We start from the raw sequence: 26569 nt of genomic DNA, 5'->3' as shown, positions 1-26569 counted from the left end.
ATTGCAATTTCGGAGAAAACTTTTGGTGCTCTTTTACGTATTAATACCGGAAGGGGCATATGGAGGCAATGTTTAGTAAGGTCCGCCGTACTCAGCGTTCAGATCCAGATTAGATGCCGCCTATAGAATGACCAGCAAAAGGGGAAGTAGTTTCTTTGCTTCTCTGCTGTCGCCACTGCTGACTCACATCGAAGAACTCAACTGAGCATCCGATGTACCTTTTCGGTTACATTTATGCATGATGCTGCGTTCCCGGTGGAGCCCGGTAGCCCGGGTAGGTGTTGTTGAGGGCATTCTTTGCGAAAAAGGCTCCGTAGTCCTTTGGTTTGTTAAACACACGATACATTTAGCAGCCGATTGGACAGGCAAAGAAGATGTAGTGGAAGTGTGCGTTGTTTGACGATTTAGTTTCCGTTGAATTCCGTCCGAGAAAGTGTATTGGTGAGCGATGACGGCAAATTTGCCCACGAGTCCCGTAGAGCAACATATGGAAAAGAAACAAACACGACAGAAAACGATAAAAAGGATTAGTGATAACGGATTACAAAATGGTTTGGAGAGGATCATGTTGGGTCGGTGGCAGCTAGTGTTAGCGAAATTGGAACAGCTACTCGTGTCCAGTTTATGTTCGTCTTCATCGAAAACCATCGCATCCATAGAAAATAAGCTAACAAAATGCGGTCTAAGCCTTGCGCCCTTTGGATAGTGGTACGAAAGCGTTTCAAACCCCGAACAGGTCATGTGAATGCTAAAAGATTTATTTTATTCGTTCAACTGGAGCTCAAAAGCTACGGGTTGGTATTTTTCTTGAAAAATTTCCACTTGAACTCCATCGAAGTGAAGCTTTGAGTGCAAAGTAATTTAATAGATTACTTCCTGATCAAACACATTCTAGTGTTCAACCGTAGAACGTTGGCCTACAAGTTCTTTGTTTACTCGAGGGAAACAACCACATACACGTGGTTTGAGTCTTTCACAATTCACATTTGAACTTTATTGTAAGCAACAATCAATTCAATGCAATAAATCCTGGAAAAATGATTAAATTGTGTAATGTGCTTTGTAATTTTCCAGCCGTTGCATAAAAAGAATTGGTGTAATTGATCTAATGTGCAAGCTTTAATCAAACAAATGAAGTGAAAACTTGCCTATAGTATAGAAAATTACTAAATATTGCTTGTCTTTGCTGGCCGTGCTATCAATATCGGTTGATTCGAAAATTCGAGAGAGGTTTCAAACCTGTTGTCAAAGCCAGTTGTTAAACATCAATGCTTAAGTTATTATGACCAACAAAAAGTTTGCAAATAGACTGATCACTTAGAAAATAAAGCTTCTCAGCCTAAACAGACTAATTTATGCATCAAGACCATTTTGTGCATGCAAATTTGCACAGTGTTGTCTAGAATTCATGGTGATCTTTAATTTATTTTACAAGAAATAGGTTTCTGCTGTGACCTAGAATTTTATGATGCATCGTGTCTTTAAACTGGATCAAAGTTGAAAAGGATTATGAAAGGATCAAAACTGAATTTCTTCAACTTTCTAGATAATCACCTCTCACACCGTGTATCAGGGAAGCGATGAAACGTATTTTTTTATTTAAATGCCATTTTTTCACCTTTCGCCATCACGCAATTGAAATCAAAAGAGATTTCATTATTTTTGCAACGGTTGCGGTTGATGTTTTACGCTCACCCCGGGATTAAGAGTTGCCCTCTAATCCTTTTCCATGCCAATTATCGAACATTTTCAAAGCCGGTCGAGATGGGAAATGCGTTGTCGAATCAGGTGCACGATTCATTGTTTAAATCTTATTTTCTCGCCACCCTTGCCTGGTTCTTTGACTCGAAAAACATGTGCGCTCCTTTTCCGGATCGATAAATCCAATTAATTTGAGCTGTACTCGAAGCTTGTATGAATTAATTTCATCACAATGGCGATTATTCGTTGGTCCACGGTGTGCCATTCGGCGTGCTCATGCATTTAAGAATGTGTGACCTCCGGAAAACGCAAGATATACGACGCTAGAGGGAACGAGATGCGGAAAAGTTGATTCAATGTTGAGGGAAGGAGAGATGGACCCGATGCAGAACGTGTTCCGATGGCGTTGAAATCCTTCCCCGCGACCGGTTGTTGAGATAAAAAGGAAGGAAAACGGTGAAATGGCTGTCAGTGTTTTTTTTTGCTCGCGTTGTTGCCTGAAGTTTTGGCGTTTTCATTTTTCGCTACCACTTTTTTCACCTGTTTTTTATTTTCGCATGACGCAATTCGAACGGTTTGCAAATTATAAAAAATGGCTTCTCGCTGTCCCAGATCGTGTCACCGATGTTGGGGATAATAGAACGGAAAAAGGCTTCCAAACGTCCGCACCGACCAAACGGTCGGGCCCGTTCCGACCTCGGTGTCCCGGTTTGGCCGTGGCCAGTCCTTTGTGGATCGGATCGGAAAGTGTCCAGCGCGCCTGGTTCGGATATCCCGTGTGCGGATGATGTCAAACCGATCCCGATAATCTGCCCGGCTCGTTAGTGGCGAGACCGGATGGAGGGAATGCACACCAAAAAAAGGCTTTGTGCACGTTTCGCTTAAAGGTGTCAAACAACAATACGAGCCACTTTTTCCGGTACGCCTTTGCATGCCTACGGGCGGTTACTTCGGGATGACGGGGTTCAACTTTCGTTGTTTTACTCGGACGCTGCACTATTTTCGCCCTAGTTGGGATGGATAGGTTCAGCTGGGTGGGGAATGACGAACGTTTAAATTGAAATTTTACTTGTTCTTTTCTCCATCCTTTGAGCTCAAATTTGGCAAATTCCCCTAGCTGAAGATAAATTTGAAGTTACAATGGGGTTTATTACTGTCCTTGGAGATTAGTTGTGTCTTCTCATCGTTTTTATTGATCTTAAGTTGTTTCATGTGCCAAACTTATGTTCAATGAATTGTTATTGAACGATTCATTTTCATTTAAAAAATACAGTTCAGATTTATGGGTCCGACTAGATTCAACGGCTGCTGTCGATAGAAGCTTTCGTTGAGTTTCCATAGGAAAAGTACGCAATAATTCGGGGAAATGTAAAAACAGCCTCTTCAACAATAGAGTAAACTTTTGCTCATTAAAAAAAATTCCTCAAAACGTTCAAATTTTTCATTTTTGCTCTAGCGTTTGTAAGTGAAATCATTACTTTTCACCTGATCTTCTAGCGAGAGCTCAGTAAAACGACTACGAATGGATCAGTGAAGCTGTTTACCATCTATAAACTAATAGTCGTTACGGTTTTATGGGCGAATGGTGCAAGTGTAACAAAGGAGTCGTACATCAATCTATCAACATCGAAACAGACCAAAGCATTTCATATTCTCGCTGTATTGGTCAACTGTTGTGATCAAAGGTGAAAAGTTTTACAAAAGTGCTCTCTTCAAGGCCGATTTAATGTGTAGTAATTGACGACTGTGGATATACATAAACCGCAAAACTTTTTCAAAATGAGAAGAAACGTTAAAACTAGAATTGAGTCTTATGGATTTTTGTGCGAGATTCATTCGTGTGATTATTTTATGAATGAACCATTCAGAATGATTTAAGAATCTTTGGGGATTCATGCATCTTCAACGATCAAAAGATTCTAGCTACGCTACAAAAGTCTGCATGAATAAGAAATGACGAGGTTTTTTTTTAGGTTTTTGTATGGGATTTCGATAAACAACGTCGAGAAATTCAACATCGTGAGTATTTTACGAATCCTTAATGTTTCAAGATTTATTTGGGATCCATCAATTTTTGGAGACTCATCAATCACAGAAGGTGCAAATATCTTTTTGAAAAATAAAATATCCTTAAGTGCATGAATCTTGAGGAATCCCGAATTTTATTTTGTTGAAAGATTCATTCACATTCATCTGTTTTGCACAACTCTAGTGAAAGTATAATATGACGGAAAATAGTATTTTATGTTCAAGATCCAAGAAGAGGAAGGAAATTGTATAACGGGGGAAATATTAAACGTCGCGGTTGAAATTACATGAAAAAGCGGTCTCAAAAGAGGAAAAGGCCTCCAACTGGCATTCTGATTTCATCATAAATATTGAATGTCCTGATTGTGGTTTATGAACTTAAAACCCACGCATAATCATGTTCATGAAATGAAACTGAATATTTATTTGTAAAACGAAAAGTGCGTCCAAAAAAGTATCGTCCCAACTTGGAGGGCCATCATGTAAAGAAGACATGAAAGGCTGATCTCATCACCAATAACAGCGACGGACGTTATATGGCAGAATCCTAGGCCACTATTCATGCAATATACAAACATCAGCCCTCGAAGATACCATTTCCCTCCGTTAGAACTCGGTCAAATTCAATTAGCTTGGATTTTAATTCAATCGCAGTTCAACTTCTTAATAGGAAAGGAAAAATGGAAACAAAAAAACCCAGAGAGCTAGACATAAAACACACTACCGGGTCGGGATGTCGTTTGCCCGGTCGATGCATGGGAAACATGAAAAGGAAAAAAATCGAACTCCAAAGCTCGAATAAAAGATGAAAAACCGTGACTCCTTTCCGCCAGTATCGGGAGGAGGTATTCGTACGCGTGGGAAACGTTGCGATCGACAGAGGGCAAAAAAAAGGTCAAATAAAAGGAAAATTCATACACCACACCGGGACAGGTGCACGGATGAGACTTAGTCACCGTCAGCCTCGCTCTGATGTCAACCTTGCTAAGCCTTTCAGGAAGGACTCCGCCGACGAACCAGCCGGATAAGTTCCGGTGTCCCGGAAGCAGGTGCTCTTTGGTAATGCGTTTCCATTCTTTTATTTTCCCAACGAACAGGCGGCCACATCGGATGGGCCTCGGAGGAGGGGCAGATTTTCTTCTCCTCAGCGAGGATGAAAGCATTGCACAAAAGCAGGGTGGGATTTCTGCCAGCCAGCGTTGCCCGTAATTAGAATTCATGGCGCGGGAAGTGAGGCTGCATTTGGTCGCATTAGGTTCGTTTGTGTTCGACTTTTTTTCTCGGTATAGATCGAAGTGAATTTAATCAACCGCTGATGTTTTGGGGTCTCGGTTCGCTTCGCGGATTATGCGATGAGGTGCATAAAGAGATGGATGAAATTAATTAATTTTCCTGCATCAACTACTGCCGTTACCAGTTTTTGCGTCCATGTGACGGCCATTTGTTATCGATCGAACTGAACAATCATTTATTCCACAGAAATCCTTACGAACCGAAATCATTGATTATTTTTCAATTCGCAAAGTATCAACTTTGCTTTTTCATAATATCTCATCCCTCCTACCTTTGTACTGTATGTAATAAGATAGTTCGTTGTGTATTAAACATTGCTTATAATGAAAATATACCATGTTACAATCCCATCAGCTACCCATGTTTGAATGCCCGGCATTGTTAGGGTATATCACTATGCAACGCGCCATAACGCTTTCCCTTGCAGTGGGTGGTCAGAAACGAGGGCGTACATTTCGTGAATTCGCCCGATGGGATAAACACAAAGAAGACGTCCATGGGCGAGTACGAGTAGATCATTGCATCTAAATTGTCTTGTTGCATGTGCTGCGACATGACAAACAATGCACTCGTCGCTGGAACCGGCTTTCATAAGCACATTTTTCTATCATTCTCGCATACCGGTTGGCATAACAATAAGCAGGGTATCATTAACCATCGCTCGTGGTGCTAATGATTATGATGATGTTTCAGACTGAACATCCATTCGAAGGCAATAGTTGCCTTGATTGATCCGCGCCCATCAGTAACTCATACTTTGGCTGAATACAGCCCAACAATAGCGATTGCAATAATCGGAAGTAGTTGCCATGCAGCAGCATAATGCATAATATTGTGTAGCGAACGCATTAAGAGGAATGCAGTGCAGGTGCGTTCTGCATTAAATGTATACAATTGCAACAAGCGTGTAATTCTAAGAGAAATACTATTGTAAATGCTCGGTTAAATTCTGCTCGAGCTCATCTCTTGATGACTTGACTGGATTTGGAAAGGCTTTAGTACCTTGGTACACTTTTGTTGTCAATAAGACCGATGCTAACAAAGCTTTAAACCGCGGTATATGAGGTTCGATGCGTCCATCACCCGAGTGGACAGCAATGGCACCATCGATCGGGTCGAGTGGGTTGTTGTTAGAGCCGGGGATTTCCGGTCGGTAGGAGGTCATTATTATGAATGGATTTCCTGCTCTCTTGAACGGAAACAAATTTATTGTTACGTCCATCGGGGCCTGCTGCCACTGTCCGACGTTACGTACTATAAAAAAAATGGTTCGTATCCTCTCTTCCTCTCGCTCTCTCTCTTCCATCGAGCCACTGGACACCGGGAAGTGAGCAACAGTATGTAATTTCCTGCATCGTGTGCAATGGGTTGGCTCACGACTAAAGCCAATACTAGACCGAATCCGATATTGTGGAGGATGTACGACTTTGTTGGGCTAATGCTAATAATCATGCTGTTTGTTCTCTTAATAGGGGAAAAGGGGGCAAAATGCATTCCTTATTTTGATGATCCGAAAGCATAGATTCATTGATTCTGATATTAATAATTTAAATATAAATTGAATGGAGTAAGAGGGTTCATAAATTGGAATCGAAATATTACAACATTTCACAAAGGTGCCTTGGGGTATCGCATACGCACAAATCGGAAATTTTTAAATTAAGCATGCCTTTCTTCTTATTCTTGGCGTAACGACCTCTTGGTCATGTCTGCCCCTTAAGGGCTTACGAGACTTGTTTCCCTGTTGTACGTGGATAGTCAGTACTCTCGTACCGGGGAGGGTCCAGTCTCGGTTGGGATTCGAACTCACGCCGTCGAGGTTGTGAGCCCCGGCGCTCATGGGCCGATATTCTAACCGGCGCTACCGCTCGGCTGTCGCGGAGCATGCCTTTATCAAGAGTTATTTGTTAAGAAAATATTATTACAATGTAATTGTTGTAATATTGAACCAAATTAAACTCCATTAGTGAGGCAGAAGATATCATCTTTAAAAACCAACTTAAAACTGCACCTTATTGTTTGATTGTTTTACTCAACTTGAAGTAGTAGAAGTGTCGAATTGAGGAAAAATGTTTGCCTGTGTTAAAACTTTTTCGATTAAAGCGTTTAAATGGCCCCAGCTCGCCCTTTTCTTAAACAACAATGTCGGCGGTCTTGTTACCAGGTGTAACGATTTTGAAACCCATTTGTGTTATCGTTTACGAAATTTAGTTGCTAATGATAATGCCATGTTGTTACTATTGTGTTTACTTTTTCGTCCTACTGTTCGCTGTTCTCAATGGCTTTTTTTTTCTATGTATGTCAAAAACATTAAATTTTAAAATTAATTGTACATATGTTGTTAATGCTATGGTTTGGTGTTACTATCGCTATTGTCTCAAGGATTTTTGCTTCATTACTCAAGGAACAACTTTTTGGATTTGCAAGCTATCTGTTTGTTTCTTAATTCAATAATTCTTTGTTCTTTGATGTTTTCTTAATTCAATAATTTTTTGGAAATATAGTGTGTTTGTCCTATTTCAAATCACTTGCTTATTTAATTTGACTCCTTCTGAAAAAAAAGTAACGAGCCTTGAGGCATAACAAAGTAACACTGTGCAATTCTAAATATTGTCTTATTGTTCGTTTGTCTAGCGAAATAAGGTTTATAAATAGAGTAAGTATTCTCGTAATCATTTTTCGATTGTGCTTCTCAAAAAAGGAGACAGTAGATGGTAAAACGTATCTTTTGACATTTATTCATTTAAAAAGCTTCCCTCTGTTTTTCAATAGCAAGATAATTTTCAAAGTATGTCGATAAGTTTTGCAATATTCGAGCAACTTTAATTTAAATATAAACAACAAACGATTGTTATTGAACCACTTTGTAGTAGCTGTACATTTTTTGAGGTCTACATTTTTCATTCCACCTTAACCGAATTCCAACTGACCACACACTATTCACCGGGTAAGCATTCGGGCACATTCGGAACCGGCCAGGTGGATGGAAAATATGATATTACCGCACAGTTTGTTGAAACGGTAGCCACAAATGGATGTACTTTTTGGACCAGGCATTTCAAAGTCTGGCGCAATTTTGCATTTCGGATAGATTCGTTTTATTTGCGGTCTTATCAGCGAGATTTTGTGGTCTGTAACACGGCCGAATAAAATGTCCCCCCCCCATACTTTTTCCGTTTCCCCCAGGGATTAGCTTAGCGCCAACCAACGGCACACGTGAAACGTGTTTTACTCGCGATTTCCATCGACCGGTGTTTGTGTGAAGCTGGGAAAATTTACCCACAAAAATTACATTTCCACGCGGGGTGTATTATTTTGCGGTAATTAGACAGCCTTCATTGGCGCCAATGGTTTTGGCCCACTTTTGTCGCGGTCTTTGTGTTGGTGGTGGTGGTGTCATGGCTGCGTGCACTTTTATTGCCAGCCGCTCCCGCCCTATCGAGTGAAGTGTACTTAGAATGCACCGCACGGCCAATGCGAGTGGGTGGAGGTGAGTTCGCTTAAGCTCAACTTTACCCCCACCCAAAACCCCACATCACCCGGTTACCGGTGGTTCCGCAAATGACTCCCGAGTTCACCATTTTCTTCTAATGAGCGCTAGTTGGCTTAGGTTAGATTCAATTAAAACATTCATAATCACCTAGCATATCGCACAGCGGGAGGGCGGTGGCATTCGTAACGGCGGCCGGGCGGTAATAAAACACGTTGGTGCACAGCGTGGAATACCGGGCGCCTCCATCGTGCACGCCGGAGCATTCTCATCAGCGCCCGCCACCAACTGTTGATTGTTCCGGTAAAACAAACGTTAAATTTTAAATACCCTGCCGGTGGCGCGGGCCGGTACCTTGACTTCTCTCCCCTTCGAGGGGGTACGAGACGATCGGTCCCACGGGAGGCTGACGAAAATCTAAAATTCATTTGGATTGTGTATGTAAAATTAGAGTACTACAATTAAAACGACCCGACGAGCTGCGAAGGAGGGGAGAGTTCTGCAAGCTTCATTCGTTCTGGGGAGCTTTTAAGGTTGACCCTGAATTTTGTCACGCGCGGTTGGCGCTGGCCGTGCAGTTCCGGGAAAGCGGTTCGTGTATCCCCACGATAAATGTGTTTAATAATTCCCGAAAAGTGCCTTAAATGGGCCGTCAGGTTCACTCGCTCGGGAATCCTTAAGCGCTTCATCAGCGTCCGGTTGAATGAGGTGCCGTACAGACGGCTGACATTTTTAGCTCTGAACTTATGCCCAGCGAAACACATTGGGATGTTGAAACGTTGGATAAATAATGAGTTTTAGATTAATTAGTTTTTAAATCATAAAGAACCCTTCGTTTATCTTTCTAGTAGTTTGTTGATGGAACGCACTCGAACTTTATTGGAAAGTTTACCCGTGCACTTGTTTACGAACGTTATTTAATTAAATTGAATGTACTTTGCCCGACTTCCCGAACATCCGTACCTCAGAGCGAGCTGCTGCTGCACTGCCCGGTCGGTGGAGCGTGCCCCAATTTATTGAATCAAGTTCAATTATTAACTTTTGTGCAGGCAAACATCCACCCTCTCCCGTCCCGCGTTCAGCACATTGTCGTCGTGTTCCTGCAGTTGAGCCCGGATTTTCGTCATAAACAATTTTCAAGCTCGTTAAAACATGCCTCCGTTTAGCACGCCCGCACTCGGCCGGACAAATATAGACGTAAGTTGTAGCTTTATTTTTTCTCCGTGCTTCCCCATCGCCACCCCAACGGAAACACAACCCACAAGGCCAGGCTAGGTTGTAGACGGCGGGTTCGAGGGCTTTGGGGGCAGTTTTATGTTTCAATTAAATTTAATTCAATCACGTGGGACATTGAATTAATTCGCTTATTGAAAAGCTAAATCCGGCGTGATCGGGTCGGTAATTTAGCACAGTGCCGGGCTGGTCGATTGGTCCGCTTTTTAAGAGCATTACCCCTAAGTGAATGAGTGTTAATCGTTTGATTTTGATTAAACCAGCGCTGGAGCTTCTAATCCGCGCGGTCCCTTTCATCTTGGTTGATTGTAGTAAAGCTGCCGTTGACAAAATTTCCGTCAATTAAGCTGGTAGCCGGTGAAAGCTAGCGCGATTGGGTAAGCGGACCAAACGGGTTGGCGAACTAGCCGCTCCCTTCGCTACTAAATGTAATTATTACGCCAATCAAAACGGCCCCACTGATCCTCTTATTCGGGAGCACAAACTAGTGCGCATCCACTTTAAAGAGTCCGGAGTAGGTCCTTTAGGGTTAATTTGATTGTTAGCACCGGACGAATTTAAACGCAGCTGAGTTAGGTGTCAGTTCGGGTTTGCTCACCTTCTGTTGGCGACGCGGGCGGAAGGCCGGCTGCTGGGCTAGTTTGCGACGTTCCTCGTTGTCCACTTCCGATTGGCGTTTGTATTCCTCTGGGGGCCACTTTTGATCTCCGCGCATATTGCTACCTCCTGTTGCATGCCGTAAGAAAAGAATAAAAAAGAGAGGTAAAGAGATGTATTAATTTTGCTTGCAAAATTGAATATTTAAATTTTGTGCAATTCACTTTAAATTGATTCGCAACAGTTGGATAAGACTGTAGCTTTGTCTGTCATAAACCACTATTTTATTCGCTGGGTACAATAACACTGGACTATTAAAAACGCCTCTTTTGAGCGAATTTTCCGCTACCATCGTCGCGGGAGAAGCATAAATCTTCGTTTCGCCAATTGAAATTTGGAGCGGGGAAAACATATCGCTCCCTAAGCAAGCCGGCGCGGAAAAGTGAATTTTTCCATTCGCCATTAGCCGCGAGCCGAATCATTATCGTAAAAACGTGTACCCGCGCGTATCAATAAAAGTCAAAATCGATTTTCAATTTCTGTCGCCGCACTGAAATCCTTTCCCATCTGCGCAAGAATAAAGCCTTTATTTGGCCGTTACTTTAACGATGGCAGCAGTTGGTGCAGCGGCAGCAGGTTCAATCGGTCTCGGCGGAGCGTTTTCTTCGAGTGCACGATACGGCCATTTTTCCAGCGGCCAGGTAAGCAGAAAGAAAGAAGCCGGGGAGGGGAGGGGAGGGGGGGGATGAGTCTGTTTTTATTTTCCGCCCTCAACTATTTGATAAGCGAACACTGGATTTTCTTTTAGCCCTCGGAACCATGTTTAGAGCTTCTCCACGGTACAACCCGAGCCTATAAATTTAATTCAAATGTGATGACACCATTAGCAAATGTTTCCTGCGCAACTGTGCGAATCCTTCGTTTCCCATCATCCGCCATTATAACGGGCACCGTCTTCGTGCCCCGATAAGCTCCGATTTTCGTGGCAGAAAATGGCGCACCGAGTGGCGCACGGTACTTTCTTTTCTCGCGACGATACAGCCGCACCTGATCCAGATATTTTTATCGCCGTAAATCTAGACCGAAAAGCGCATTATACAATTTGGTGGAGTTGGCATTTTTATGGGTGATGAAGCAGGCGGCAAAAAGAAAAAAAAATACGTTCGTTGCCTTGCGGAGGGCCAAAAACATTTGCACTCGAGCGAGGGTGAAAAGCAAATATTTCTTGTTGCGTAGATGTTTTCCAATTCAGCCGTGTTCGCCAAATTTAGGAACGTACGTACCGCGCCGTGGCTCGTAAAAAAAGTCGACTAAATTTTCGACTTAATACACACGGTTGCACACTCTTGCGCGGTGTCGAGAACCGGCCCAGAAGTCGACATTATCATAACAATCGGTGGGGCCGTTAAAATGGTGAATGCAACGCATCTTTCAACGCGCGTGTCGTGCGGATGCTCGAGTCAAACCGCGAGTCGAATGTGGAAAGCTGTCTGGTTTCTTTTTTGCAGGAGATTGATTCATTTACATCTGTATGATTTACGCCCCGGGGGCCGATGATTTATGCCTGGGAAACTTGCTGTGCTCCTCCCGAATGTGACCCGGGTTGTGCCATTTTGAGCGAAGTGAAGCGAATTTTCACGCCACACCCAACGGGTTGGAAAACCGGGTATGTAAAATCAAGTGAACCTATTTTGGTGCTAAACCATTGTGATGTGATTTCTCCGTGATTTCCACCAGGGTAACATTTTATTTGTCTAGCTTTTGTATGGCCCTTTCGCTTGTATCGGCACGTCTTACGTCGGAAAATATGTATTCAAATGCGTGATGCATCGTTTGCAAAAGACGAGATGGTTCGAAGCAAATTGCGACAAGCATTATTCGAAGCGAGAAATTACAAACAATTCCAATGTGTCGACGATGCAATGGTATTGTCTGAAGGTGTCAACATCACAAGCGCGTGATCAGGTAGCATCATAACAGGGGCTTCAGATAGTCGTTCGAGTGGAAGAGCTCGTCATTGGGGATTTCTTTTCAAAGCATGACGCTAGGGAATGATTTTTCATTTTTAGTTAAAAGGCAGCGAAATTGCTGCTCTTCAAAGATACACCGAAATGTACTCATGCCATCGGTGCACCGACATCGATCATCGTTCGAGACGCAGCTCTTGGAACAGTTGTAATTTATAATGCATCGTGTATGGGTAAATCGCTCCGCTTGTTTCACGTCGCCATCCAACGGCAGGTGATAACAGTTCCATAATGTGCGCCAGGGCTTTGCTTCTCGCCGCGCCGCGAACAATTTCATTTCATGCCAGCCCAAACGGATGACGAAGATGGTGTTGTAACGTGTAAGGACCTTGCATGCTTCGCACGTCACCGGCTGAGGAACAAGGATCACAACGCTAGCAGGGTGTAGAGAGGAGGAAACAGCGGCGGTGTGTTTGCTACCTGCGAGCGGGTACATGCGGGCGACATCCGACGACAAACGGTTTGGCCCCCGGAACGAATGCAGTAGACGTGCTTCATGCGCACATTAATGGTTCAATGGGTGCCCTCACGCGATGCATTGCAAATCGGTGCATTCGGGTCCATTCGGTGAGGGATACGCACACACGGGGACGGGAGAGAAGGGGTGGGGGAACGAAACCCTTTTATCCGGTGCTCCAGTGAAGGGTCACGGGGAGTAAAACCCTCCCGGGAAAGCTCAATCTGAGCTGCATAAAACGGAAAAGCGTGTCCTCGTGAAAACCTCTCTTTCTACATATTTTTTGTCTGCTTTTCGTTCCTTCAATTCAGCGTTCTTTTTACCATTTTGGAGCACCATCGAAAGTCAATGGCGGCCCCGAACCCAATGTGTATATGTGTGTGTGTGTGAACATGAAATGCTTTTCTTCGATGCATTGCGAACGTTCGTGATGTCAGAGGCGGGAGGCGCAACACCTGAGTTTGTGGCGGTTTGTGAACATTTCAACCTGGCTGCACTTGACATCTTCTTGGACACGATTGTGGTTTTTTTTGGAACATGGTGGGTAGTTTTTCTTTCTGGCGGTTGGTGTCGAAATTGGTGAACGTTACTTTTCTTTTTCAATCGTTTGCATCACTTGAAATATTTATTTTCTGAATGCTATCAATCAAAGTATTTTCATCACGTTCCCGTAGCAAATGCTCGAGGTGAACGTATGAAAATTTAAATGGATCAAATTGAAAGCACATTGAAGACTGTGATTTCATGAGCTAGAACAAGTTTTTGAATGAAAAAGTAAATTCACCGAACAAATTGACATAACTAAGAGCAATAGCAATAAGAAAGGCAAAAACTACCGTTTGTTGAGAAGAAAAAGAAATATGTTTCAACCTCTTTCCACTTCACGTCCCTCGTGATTTGATTGCCATACATTTGCTTTTTAAAGTCACATCTCTTGAATGGCAAATAAAAATCGCCTCGTGACAAACATTACCTCGTAGTCTTCGCACAAAAATCACACAAGGTCACCGGATCGGACGAAATGGCGAGTGAAAATCGGGCAAACACTATCGCCCGGTTCGAAGTGTCTACTGATGTGGCCACAAAACGATCCTTTCTCCCGTCAGTTTCTCGGCCCGCCTGCCCGAGCATTCTGGCACGTCTTGGCACGTCTTTCGCCGAAGGATTGTTTGACTGGCGTGCCGGGCGCGCGTACGGCGTTCAACCGCGATGAATATTTGATGTGCGGAAAGAGCTTTCTATCATTAAATTGAATTTATTTCAGCAATTTATGAGCACGGCGGCCTCACGCCTTACGGGATGGCGTCCCGTTGCCGTGTGGCGTATTCGCACGTCGGAATTGCGTTGCGAGCCGGAAATCATTTGGCCCGCACGCCGGGGGAAGAAGTTAGTTCCTATTAATCCCGTGGCCACGGGTGTGGCGTGAATAAGCGCCACCAGGCCGAGGCCGACGGTGGAGGTGTTTATTTGCGCCAAATGCGCTTTACGTGTTGCGAATGCTCGAGCGGGAGCGTGTGGGGTGGGATTGATTTATCTGCCATACGCCGATGCATCCGGTGGCCGGTGGGTGAGGAGGGGGGGGGGGGGGGGGATGGGCAGGGAGAAGACTCTCGGATGGAATCTAGGTTAGGCTGTGCCGATGGTTCGAGCATCTGGCCCAATTCCGAGCACTTGGAACCTTTTCGGGGCCGTTGAAGTTCATCTCCAAAGTGCTAAATAGCTTTTAGCCACGTGTCCGTCACGCACAAACCGATTCACGCATCTGCCTGTACAAAGGATTTGTTCAGCTTTGTATATGCCGTACATCCACCGTACGATCGAGGAAGATGGGGTGGGTAAAGGTGCATGGGTACGTCACCTTTTGGGCCTTCGAGCCACGGAGCATTATTTTCCGCCCGACATCAATAACGAAATCGGTAGACTGTAAAATGGAAAGCTTCCGAATATCATAAATCAAATCGGCACACAAACAAACACACACACACACACACACACACACACACACACACACACACACCTTTCCATTGAACTGAGCAACCTCTGTATCTCACGGTGAGCCGTCAGCGGGACAAACACCTTCCCGACAGGCAACCAACCATTGTCCAAACGAGTTTTTTTCTGAGTCGTAGCCAAAAGTGCTAGGAAAGAGAGTGGATTTCTTTTTATACTTCATCCTCCTCCTACCTTTGCGCCACTCTGCAGAAAATGTCAAGAACCCGATGGCTTTCCGGTGCCGAGGCAGGGCAACTTAAACCCCATCGGGCAGAAATGTTCGCTTCCGGCCGGGAATCTATCACTTCTATAAATAATAAACGACAAATTGCATAGGAAAAATGGCCTCCGGAGTTCGAGGTTTGCGTGTGCGCCCGTATGTGTGTTTGTCGCGAGTGTGTGTGTACCGATGGGAAAATCGAACAAACTGATTGAATGTTACGGGAGCGGTGGGAGAAGATGTCGTGGGTGTCGGTTTCGGGCCCATTATGCTCCGTGACTCGAAGAAAACGATTTGTTTATGCGCCCTCCGGGAAGTGGGTGGCAAAAGCTATGATTTCCATCCAGTGCGGGTCGGTTCGGTGCATGGAATGTTTTTCTTCCGCATTCGAAATGCTCATAGGAGGGAAAATGTATGCTATTGAAAACATAGCCGGTGGGAATATGTGATGCTGGTGAGTATTTTGATAGTGATTTTAAAACGGAGCATGATGGATGTTGTGAAAATGGGAATATTTGTTTGAAACTTGACTATTCAGGTTTGAAGCATGCTCGATAACCATTTCTGGGGAGATGAAAAAGAGATACACTTCTATTTTTACAACATCTAGCGCAACTAGTTCATGATGGAAAATTATCCGTTGCGGAAGAAAAATTGCATCAATGCCTCGCTATCCACGCATTGGAAAAATGCATCAAACCCACAAGCACCACTCCATTGCAATCATTAATAATGCGGTACAAATGCGCACTCCATCGAGCGATGTTTTGTTTCCACTGCTCGAGTGCATCCGGTTCGCTGCTTCGTGCCGATGGAGTGTTCGCTCTTGATGGAACCGCCCATCATTATCCTTCCATTAATCTAGATGTTCCATCGCATTGCCCGCGACTGATTCCGTAAAAATCCGTAATCCTCCGATCCGTACGATGCAGTCGTTGATCTGGGTGCACGTAAAAGGTCCCGATGGATTTGCCTGCACAACATTGGATACAGTTGGTGCACTCGAAGAATACCACGGTACTTGAACGTTCCGCCGGGAATAAATCGTTGTGCGCATTTTTGCATTTTTTTGCTTATGCCTGAGGGTTCTGCAACATGCTTTATGGGCCGTGCTTCTTCGGCGATCAAAAACTATTGAACATGTTGTTCAAATGAGGGAGCTGCGAAATGCATCGAAATAAAGTCAGCACTGCCGGACTTGGTTCTGTTGCACCAAGGATAAAGAAAAAGCTATATTGCCTGATCTATACAAAAATAAAAAAAAAAATGTGGAAATGTACCTTTGCAAGCATATGGACTCTGGAGTGTAGTTCAATTTTGTTTATTCACGGTATTTCTGTGCAACTTCTTGAAACATGAAGTTGAAATCCATTCTTTCGATGACTGATTTGTCGAAAAAGTGTGGATTGGAATTGGACAACCTTTCATATGCTCATTGAAAACAACAAACATCAAGAGGATTATCCTTTACCGCCAAGAAGAATAAATTAGGTAAACCTGTATTCAAATGAAAAGCAATTTTGGAAGCGTTTTATAATTGTTGGTTAACTACATATTTTAGCTTGTTTTTATGTATGGAATTCTGTGTACACTAAAAACTCGACCAATACTGAACCGTCGCTTCTGAAACTTTTCACACATTAAGTTTAAGTACTGCAGATGTTGTTGAAGGTTTGTTTGATCACTATTTTTGATAAAATTAACTAAATTTTACAATTTAAACTCATTTTTACTAACACAAACAAAACAAGCATGTGAACAAATGTCAAGGTGCATCCAACATAGTTACGCTAAGGTTTATACATTACGTGGAAATTGATGAAATATCAAACATTTTAAATATGTCGTTATTGTAACTATTACATTCAAACATACCTTTCAAGTATTAGTTAAAACTATAATTCTTTTCTCAATCCCTGCGTCACCGAGCAACGCCGGGGCGTCAAGCTAGTTGGTTAATAATATGCTAATGTCTCAAGGTGCGCAACGATTTTTTACAGTAGAATTAAACAAATTATTGCTCATGTTTGGGTACAAAGATTTCAGCCAAATTTGGCAGTACTGAAAAGGTTATTGTGTAAGGTATCCAAAATGTTTTACTTGACGAAACTATGTAGAACTAAAGGATATAGACAAGCTTTAAAGCTATTCACCGTCCGCCACACATTTCCAAGAAAGGTCAGGTAATGAAAAATAAACTGAAAGCGGGGGCCCGGAGATTTTGTTCTTTTTCAACATATACATTGTGGTTTGTTGTACTGTTTACTAATTTTTTGAATCAATTGAAATAGAATCTAGAAGCTTTCCATATTTTGAACCTTTTCTTATTTTGTAATGGGTATGAAAATTTTATTCTTTGAATGTACCTGTTTTTGGTACAAAGTAAACAAGTAATTGCTGCCGGATGTTGGACGAGACTAGGAAAGCTTAGAACGATCAATAATGCAAATACGTTTGAAAAAGCCTAAGAGGAAGTCCCTTTTGACACTTTGTTCAGCAATTTTAATCTTCGTTTTCTGGGAAAAAACGAAGCTGATATCATGAGCAAATCCGATAAACATTGAGATGGGTTTTTTGTATGAAGCGCTATAATTTTCTTACGGGCCGGATAAAATCAGTTGGTGGGATGGATTTTGCCCGCGGGCCGGACTTTGCCGAACCCTGTATTGCAACGTTAAACCTCAGTACTGAATCGATAACTTTTATTGGGGATCTTTGAACTTCATTAGAAAATTGTTAGACTGAAAGATGTTTATTTTTATGTTTTTTATACGTAATCTGCATCTTTTAACATAAAAAAGTCAATCTCATAATTTGCAAATGAAGTGCAAAAATACCCTATAAGAGTGGATCAACGATGTTCGGGTGCGTTTAGTTAGCTTTCAAAATTCTTTTTCAATGTTTCATTTAACTTATTTAAGGTTGCCCTATCCCTAACCCTGTAAACTAATCTTTCCGGCACTGAGTGTCGACTGAGTAAAATTCTTTGCATTAGCTCCGGCACGAAATAAAAGTGCGGTGGTCAAAAGATTGCTATTTTAGGTCGATATCGTTGTGTTTAGATGTATTTTTTACCATTCCTAACAGAGGGGTATTTTTCCACATTCGTAACAGAATAACCTTTCCAGTGCTATCACATTTATTTGAATATTATGACACCAATCGTCTCGCACCATGTCTTAACTTGGTCTGCTCAAGAACTTGATTTTACTTTATCAGATCAGGACATGAAGGTTGATATCATCAATCAAAAAAGTAACCATAGTGAACGCAACAGTTACTGCATTGGGTAGCCTGTAAATGATAAAGTCTTGAGACTTTCGATTTCGGCAGCATTAGCAATGAAACAAAAACACTGAACCTCCGGGGTCGTTTCCCATTCCCAAAACGTACCTTGATAAATAGCAGCAACCGGTTGCGTCTGATAGACGGGAGCTGGCTCCTGAGACATTGGTGGCTCTTTGCGTAGTGTCGTGACCAGTGTCGGTGGCAACTGCTGCTGCTGCTGCTGGTGCTGTTGCGGTGTTGACTGCACAGTCGGTTGGTACAGCGGTTGCTGTGCTGTCAGCGGTTGGAAGGCTTCAGTCGGTTGCGGTTGGTAGGGCTGTTGCTGGAGCGGATTTTGATACTGCGGTGCTAGTGGCTGTTGATAGTGTTGTTGGTCTTCCGGCTGCAGGAAGAGGGAGAAACCGGAGTCGGCAGGAGAAGAGAAACATTAGATTTGGATGCAACGGATCGGTAGGATTAGCACATCGGTCTTCGGTGCACCACCGCAAGAAAGGGACCATCAATGGTGGCTTAACCTTGGTGTGGCGTGGCTTCGCGAACGTTTCGTGCAATTCTATGAAATCCCCCGCAACGAGTAGAAGCGGTTCCCACAGCGTGTAACATTGACAGCGGTGTTTGAGTTCGGAACGCGCAGTGTTTCAATGTTTCATTCACCTGTCCAAGGTGCGGTCAACAGTTCCTGATGCTGTCAACGGATTTGAACTACACTTAAAAGTTTGAAGAAGTAAGTATATAAAAGGTTGGAGAAATAAGTATCTCCTTTTAGATACAAGATACTAACTAATCTTATTTGTTTTGCTAAAAACAGCGTCGAATAGAAACAAAATTATTTGCTGTTTGTAAAAGCAGCTTTTGTTGCTTGTACAAATATTGCTCATCGCATTTATCCACTTATTGTAGTAAACAATTAAGATGATCAATTTTTCAAAAGTTGATGTTAAGGAGTTGAATTTAGGACTTTGAATTTGAAAGACCTTTTAGTTTTAAGCAAAAACCATAAAATGGATTGGAGGTTTAACTACTTTAACTTTTAGCGGGTTTTTACCGCCCCATTTAACACGCTATAAGTGCGTAATTTTTGAAGATTTTTCAAATCCGTGAAATGCTACTTTTTTGTATATTTGTTGTCTATCTTTTAGCGTTTATGTTTTTTTTAAATTCTCTTCATTGTCCCTATAGCTCGATGTTTTTCATTTTCAGTTAGTTTTATTTAAGATAATGTTTCTACAACATTTGTATCTTCGTGATTTCTCGGTACTGGATACATATCCTTAACTTGACATTTTTCATTTATATCGATGGTCAGTGATCATATTGACAAGTTCGATTTGATGAGAACGTTTAACTATGAACTAACTTTAAAACAATGAAAAAAAACCCGGTAATTCTTTTTACATAGCTCAATGTAAAGCAATCGAATTGATTCGGATTTGAATTGATTACAATTCTTATTTTTCCGAAATGCACTAATTTAATTAAGAAAATATGTATGAACTAGTATGAAATAAATTATTAATAGCTTTCAAAATTGATGTTCAGTTTGTAGACATAGCTCAGATTTTAGGGCTTCCAATTTGAAAGAGCTTCACAGAGAAGGCTTTGTTTCTTAAACTTTGTTGTTGTTTATGCTTAAACTAAGTTCAGAAGCTCAAGCTTCTATAGTTGCTCAGGTACAAATATTACAGTACATAACAACAAAGAAACAATGCACCCTTCCAATGGATTTGAGGGAAAAGTATGACCAATAGGTTATTTTAAAGCATAGTACTTTTCTCTGTTGCATATGACTGTCAAGTCAGTTCCGATTTGATTTCCTTAATAGTTTTATCAGGTTTTTTAAACAGTCTGAATAAACATATTCCACGAAATCCTGAGTTTGCGATCATACACGATGTAATAACGCGTCTACCCTTATACCATAAGATTTGGATGCAGCTGATCCCGTTGCTCGCAGGTATGAATAATTCATGAGAAACTATAAACTACACTCAGCATGTTTGAATAGTTAAATCGTTACTGCAATTTTAATGTACCCTTGGCAGTCCACTGGGTCTTGCGTCCCGAAAAGCTCCTCCGTCAATCGCAAAGGTCAGCGGTGGAATGGGTACCCCTTTTTAATGGTCTGCGGTTGTCCACGGTGACGTGCGCTAGCGGAACGCAATGGCTCCAGTTGACGGAAGCAGGAAACGCAGTGTTGCGATATCGGAGGCTGCAAACTTTCCGGCCAACTTTCTTTTCAATGTGTCACACCGCGGGCCATAAGCGAAACAGTTTGGCCGGTAGTTTTCTTTCCATTTGCGTGGCGATCCCCGGAAAGCGATGCCGCGGTCAACCCGAGGAGTCCGCACATACGAACCGAAAGGAAAAAAAATACGTTGCTCAAACATGGTTGCATCATTAAAGTTGCTAAACTCCATTCGTCGCCTTCGGTGGGTCTTTTCAATATTTCAGCCTTCCGAGCGTCGCTCATGACGGACGGATGTTTAATTAACAAACACCGGAGGCAGCTACAGGGTTTGGGGTAACATTTTTGTTCAGCGCAAGAAAAACGACCACGTACGGTCCCGACGACGAGGACGATGATGTTGTTGTCGGCGGGACGGCCCCTAAGCGATGCCCAGGGAATCGCCGTGAGAAGTAGAGTTGGGCAACAATCGGCCCTCGACTCGGAACATAACATTGTTCCGCAATTGCAAACGCCTATTGATTTCATGCTCGAGCGTTTGCTTTGGCCGCAAACGAACGACCTCTCGAAGGGCGGCCCAAGCGAGATAGCGTTTGTTTATTTGCTCATGCTTGATAAATACTCGATATGAAGCTGAACTTCAGCGTGGGAAGCGTATTGTTTGCGGGTCTTCATTCTTCGCCCCTCTTTTACCACGGTCCAGATGAAGCCCGGCGCTTGGAGTGGAGTCCGCAGTAATTCCCCGTGAGTGCAAACGTTCGAGATCCGGCCGCGCAAAGAAACTGGAGGAAAAAAGGGTTTCGTGTGGGTGGCGCCGGTCAGCACCGGTGCTGCTTGTCGTCGTTGGATTAGTGCGTCATTAGTGCGCAATCGAACGAACATCCCGGCCGGCAGAGGTTCCCCATCGCTGCGGGTCGGGAACCGTTGGAGAGTTGATATTTGTTTTTCTCGTGACCGGTTGCACCGACCGAATCACCGCTCGGCCCTTCCGCAGAAGGTTACTGTTTCATCTCGTTATCGGAATAAACAGTGCGGCTGGTCGGAGCAAAGCGCGTCACAAAAACGTCACCACCGGATGCGCTTTTCCGCGCCGGCCGATGAGGACGCCGCAGGGTGAGGTTAGGTTCGCACGCGGCCCGGTTCGGTGGCATAATTTATCCAGCTCGCGGCCGGCCCGGAAAAATAGCGACAGTGTAGTCCGGTGCATCGGGAAGTTGGCGGGGCTGGTGGAACAGGGAGAACCGGGGACACGGGGCCGTGTCGCATAAAACGCATTAAACCGTACGAGGAATCGTGGTTTCCCGGGACATGGCTGTGAAACTGCACCACAGGACGCGCTACATATTTTAGAGCGAGCGAGGGGTTTTTTGTTGTTTGGAGAAGCGAAAATATGTTCCCACTATAAGAATTTCTAAGCGCCATCCCCGGCGCTGGTAGACAGAGTTGTAGCGTGGAGAAACTAGTGTGAATGTGTGTGTGGAAGTGTGTTTACCTTGATAATGTTTTCATTCGCAACATGTGCGCGCGCTTATCGTTGGCGGCGTGTGAACCACGTCAAACTATGAGGACTATAGCGAACGAAGCGTTCTAGTGCGTTTGTTTTGTGGGTTTGTTTGGCACCCGTTTGGCACCTTTCAGCGTTAAGCGTGCGATTTTCCGTGTAACCAACCGTTTGCAGCGTTTGTCCGCGATGTTTATGCTCCAACGACAAAAGTGGCTCAACGGATCGTGTCATACGCGAGCGTTAAGTTAATGTGTCTGCCGATGCGGGGTGCGCAACGGATGTAAAGCAACCGGTTCCCCGTCATTTGCCACCGGCGGTTATTGCACCATAGTGCAGATAAGCTTGCGAAAGTGTGTAATAATGTTGGTTTAAATATGGGTGTGGTATTGTTGCAGATGATAATGAAACATCCATTTCCATCATCTTTATTAGATAGTTTTTAATTGTGTCCATGTTTTTGTCCGATGTGTTTCGACCATTTTGTCTATGAATATGATTTTTCAGTTTCAGTGGATAAAATATAAATAGCTAAGAGAAGCAGTTCTGATTGTCTTAAAACTAATTGAACAAAACTTTCGTTTTTTTTGCGGTCGGTGCAATTAAGGTTTCGCGTTTTTTTATTTCCCATAGCCATGGGCTACACGAAACATACATTTAAAAAACATTAAACATAAATCTGCTAAATTTAGAAATAGGTAAAAAAAAGTATTTTCAATAAAGTTATGCACGCCAAACTACATAAAAACTTTTAATATAAAACTAATGGTAGTAAGAAAGGCTTGAGATGCTAAAAGCTAGTTTGATGAGAAAAAAGCGAACAGGTTCATGGGCTGAAGATGGTGATGTAAGAAAGACTAAGAAACAACATGAAGAAAAAAATTGTTAAGAGTTTAATTTCAATCTGTGACCCGGTGTAATTGGCAGGTGTACACTCAGTACTCAAACGGGGACGGACAATTGACACCACATTGTAAAAAAAAGAAGAAATACAAGGGAAGGAAAACAAACACAAAACAGAACACAAATTTTAAGAAAAGAAAACCGTACAGCAGTACAGCGGACCCACCGGATGTTGGCATGTGTGCGGTATGATTTGCGAGGACAAGGAGCAGTGGTAGCGTTCAGCAACCCCTTAGCGTTCAGTGGTTATGTACCTTTCTCGCGCCGTACCAGCCGGCCTGCGGCCCTTGACCGGCTTGAGCCGATGGAACGTACCCCTGATGGTACTGTTGCGGCGGCTGCTGCTGTTGTTGATGATGGAAGGGTGAAGTGGATGATGAGGATGAGTATGGCGCCTGCGGAGAGGGACGCTGTACCGGCACCGGGGAGGCCACGTGTGCCCAACCACGGGGGCTGGCGCTCAACGTGGAGCCGGGCGAGCGCGGCGAAGCGATCGGAATTCCGGGCGACTTCGGAGCCGGACTTCCGTAGCCTCCGCGCGGCGGCTGCGCTCCGTAGAACGGTTGCTGCTGTTGCTGCTGCTGCTGGTAGTGCGGCTGCGGCTTCACGGCCCGACCGCCGCTGAAGGCAACGGTGCAGGAGCCGCGACTGTTGCGCGGCGGTCCCGAGGCGTACTGCGGAGATCCCGGCGAGACGGGACCGGCAGCCGGGTAAGTCGGATACTTCAGCTGATTAACCGGCGACTTGGTCGGGGTGGCCAAGGGCGATTGGATGGATGTGGCCTACTTTGCATAAACACCGCCGCGCACACGTCGTTGCATTCCGGGGTGGAGTGGGAAGATCCCAACGATTGGAGTTGTTAGGATGGGGACGTGAACCGCCCGTGAGTCGTGCAACGCGATCCATTCGCGGAACGCAGGGAAACGGAGGGGCGATTATTGCAAAATGTAGCCGAGATGCAAATGATTGTTTCAGTACCATCCGCCATATGACAGCGAGTCCAAAATGAGATGAAGAGGTGGCGCAGTGGTATCGTTTCGGAATGGGGTTTGAAGATGGAGATACATGCGTACAATTGTCGAACGGATGTAAGAAGGTTAGGAAAAAAGAGAAGAAGAAAAAATAAAATGAAAATTTACATCGATGGGATTATCTTTGGTGCTTGATTCTACCTTGTATATTACGCTTGAGTAAAAATATGTGCTGATGTGTCGGATGAGTTGTTTTAATTTTTATTTATACATTGTGTGCTACGTTTACGCTCTTCATATTTTTGTGTACAATCGCAAACCCATGCCTTTAAATTTGTGCGTTTTTTCTGAGCAGTTAAAGTTTAAGTTTAAGGAAAAAATTCCGGATGACCCCAATTTTTGCAAGATAAGTAGTTATCTGATAGATAATATAGTGGGATCTGATTCTGAAATGTACGATTTTGAGAAACATTATTATGAAATTTAAAACTGCGTTAGTTTCATAAATATGTTCATCCCACATGGCGTTTTTCGTGATTCTGTAATAATATTTGGTAAAAAGGTTTGAAACCAAAGAAACAAGATAACTAAATAATATTTTTAACATAACAACTTTTAAAAGGCAAGTTTTTCCAAGATATGGCAATCCTTTAAGCGCATATATTGTATAAGATAAATGTGAAAATAATGTTTAATCCTGTCGAAAAAATACCAATCACTAAAAATAACATATTCAACTGATGCTTTTCGGGAACAATATTAGGAAAGTTTCTCTTTAAAAAGCCTTCAGAATGAACTTGTATGAAATGTAAATGAGATCGTTTTGATTTTTTATCAAGCAAATGAGTAAAATCTAGCAATTTTAGATATTCTGTAATAAGATAGCTTTCGGTCATAGAAACCTTTGAGCTATCCTAAGCATAGAAAAACTTATGGGGTTTTCCAGGTTGTTTCGTAAATCTCATAAAAACGGCCATGCTATATGAGAAGACAATTTGCTTCGATATTTGCTGGCGAGGATAAAAGTGAAACGCCAAGCAACGCACACGAAGGCCGCCCTTCTTCGGGGTCGTCGCCCGCAGCACCGGAGCAATGATAAAAATCTGTTCAACATAGCATCTCAAATTTACAACCCCCGCACAAAACCGGGCCCCAACTGTTATGATAAATGGCTATTGTCTCACATTGGGGCTTTTTCGTGTAGCTTTCACTTCCACCCGCATCATTCCGCTTACCCTTCCCTCAGCCGGGTGATTCCATAAAAGCGGTTCGCTGCCGTGATTCTTGTTGCGTCCATCAGGGCTACATAAATGTCATAAAAACACAGGACGCGACCGGGTTCGGATGGCTCGCACAGGGCGGAAGAAATTTTGCCACCACCAACAACAACTCTTCGGTACGGATGTTTTAGTTTGCTTGGTATGTTTTTGCGTTCGTTTTGTTTCTACCTCCTCTACCTTTAGTTCGTTGAGCCACCCGGATGGTCGCATGACGTCGTTGGTTTTATTTTCACTTTTTAAACACAGCCATCCCAGTTTTCCCGGCTTCCAGCACCCCACGAGCCCCGAGGTGCTACACGCGCGCCAACGCCTGTGCAAGGAAAAAGTTTTGCTTTCTCTGGGTGTAAAATTTCGAAGCTTGAAATAAAAGCGCATCACCGTATCGCTCGCCCTCTGCACGTTCTTTCTCCACCAACACCGGTGGACGTTTTTCATCGATCATTTTCTTCCCTCCTTTCGTGCCCTTTTAGTATGATCTTTTGAACGTTGCTGGAGTGAGCTGGTTCGTCAAAACGGTGGACGGTTTTATCGTTTTACGATGTATTTTTTTATTTTTGTTTTTCGTTTACCTCACTTTACTTCGCGTCCGATTTTTTACATGCCGTCTATCTCATTCCCTCATGCTCCGAGGTGAACATGATACCAATCGTCCTACGCGTCGTGTGTTTCGGTTCAGCGGAAAGACCGGGCAGAGTATTCCAGCTCAGGAAAACATTAAAGCACGTGGAAATGAAAAACACTTTGCAAACCTCGCCGTGCGGAAGAGAAACGCATTCTCGCCCGTAACAGTTTGTGTACAACTGGTCGGTATCTGGAAGGTTATGGTGTTTCGCAATCCTTTTCCCTTTCGGCAGCAGCTCATTGGCTTCTTGTTGCGTTTTCCTTGCCCAGTTCGCTGGCGTAATGTTTGTTTGTTTCATTCAACTTACGTTCGGCCCCATCCAACACGCTACACGAGGCGAGCAAAGTTTTTAATATGTGAGCCAATTCTGTTAATTATGAGGATTCATTATTTCCGCTTCCGCTCGTTCGGCTTCGCGGGGTTCTCTATGTTCCGGCCGGATCATAAGGGTGCCGGTTGAACCGGTTGGATAATTTCTATCGACATGCGTCTGGATGCCGGCTTTTTGGTATTTACTTTGTGCTCATTTGTTCGAACGCGCCCTTTCGGGTGAAAGTTTGTTTGAGTTCGAAATAAAGACGCCAACAGATGCCGTGGGTGAAGAAAAAATATGTCTTAATAAAAAAGATTGAAAAACAACCGACACCAAAGAAACGAAAAAAAGCTCGGTTGCGAACGACAACAACAAGCAGGGTAATTAATATTTCTGAATCGAGCTAGCAAAAGTATTTACGACCTCCGCGAAGGTGTCGGCAAGGAAGATGGCGTGGCTACGGCGGAG

General features: G+C 43.5%; 1 protein-coding gene across 1 annotated transcript; it reads right to left on the bottom strand.

Annotated features, from left to right (window-relative positions):
* Positions 1-232: 232 nt before the first annotated feature.
* Positions 233-26107, bottom strand: LOC131293989 (AT-rich interactive domain-containing protein 1A). The gene is made up of 5 exons (XM_058322039.1): positions 26096-26107; positions 23170-23697; positions 18432-18708; positions 10344-10471; positions 233-319 (listed from the first exon to the last, which is right to left on the bottom strand). The coding sequence occupies exons 1-5, from the start codon at positions 26105-26107 to the stop codon at positions 233-235; spliced, it is 1032 nt and encodes a 343-aa protein (XP_058178022.1).
* Between the last annotated feature and the right edge of the window lie 462 nt (positions 26108-26569).

Source organism: Anopheles ziemanni, chromosome 2 (assembly GCF_943734765.1).
Source record: "Anopheles ziemanni chromosome 2, idAnoZiCoDA_A2_x.2, whole genome shotgun sequence".
Classification (NCBI taxonomy): domain Eukaryota; kingdom Metazoa; phylum Arthropoda; class Insecta; order Diptera; family Culicidae; genus Anopheles; species Anopheles ziemanni.
This window is presented reverse-complemented; position numbering and strand designations above follow the sequence as displayed.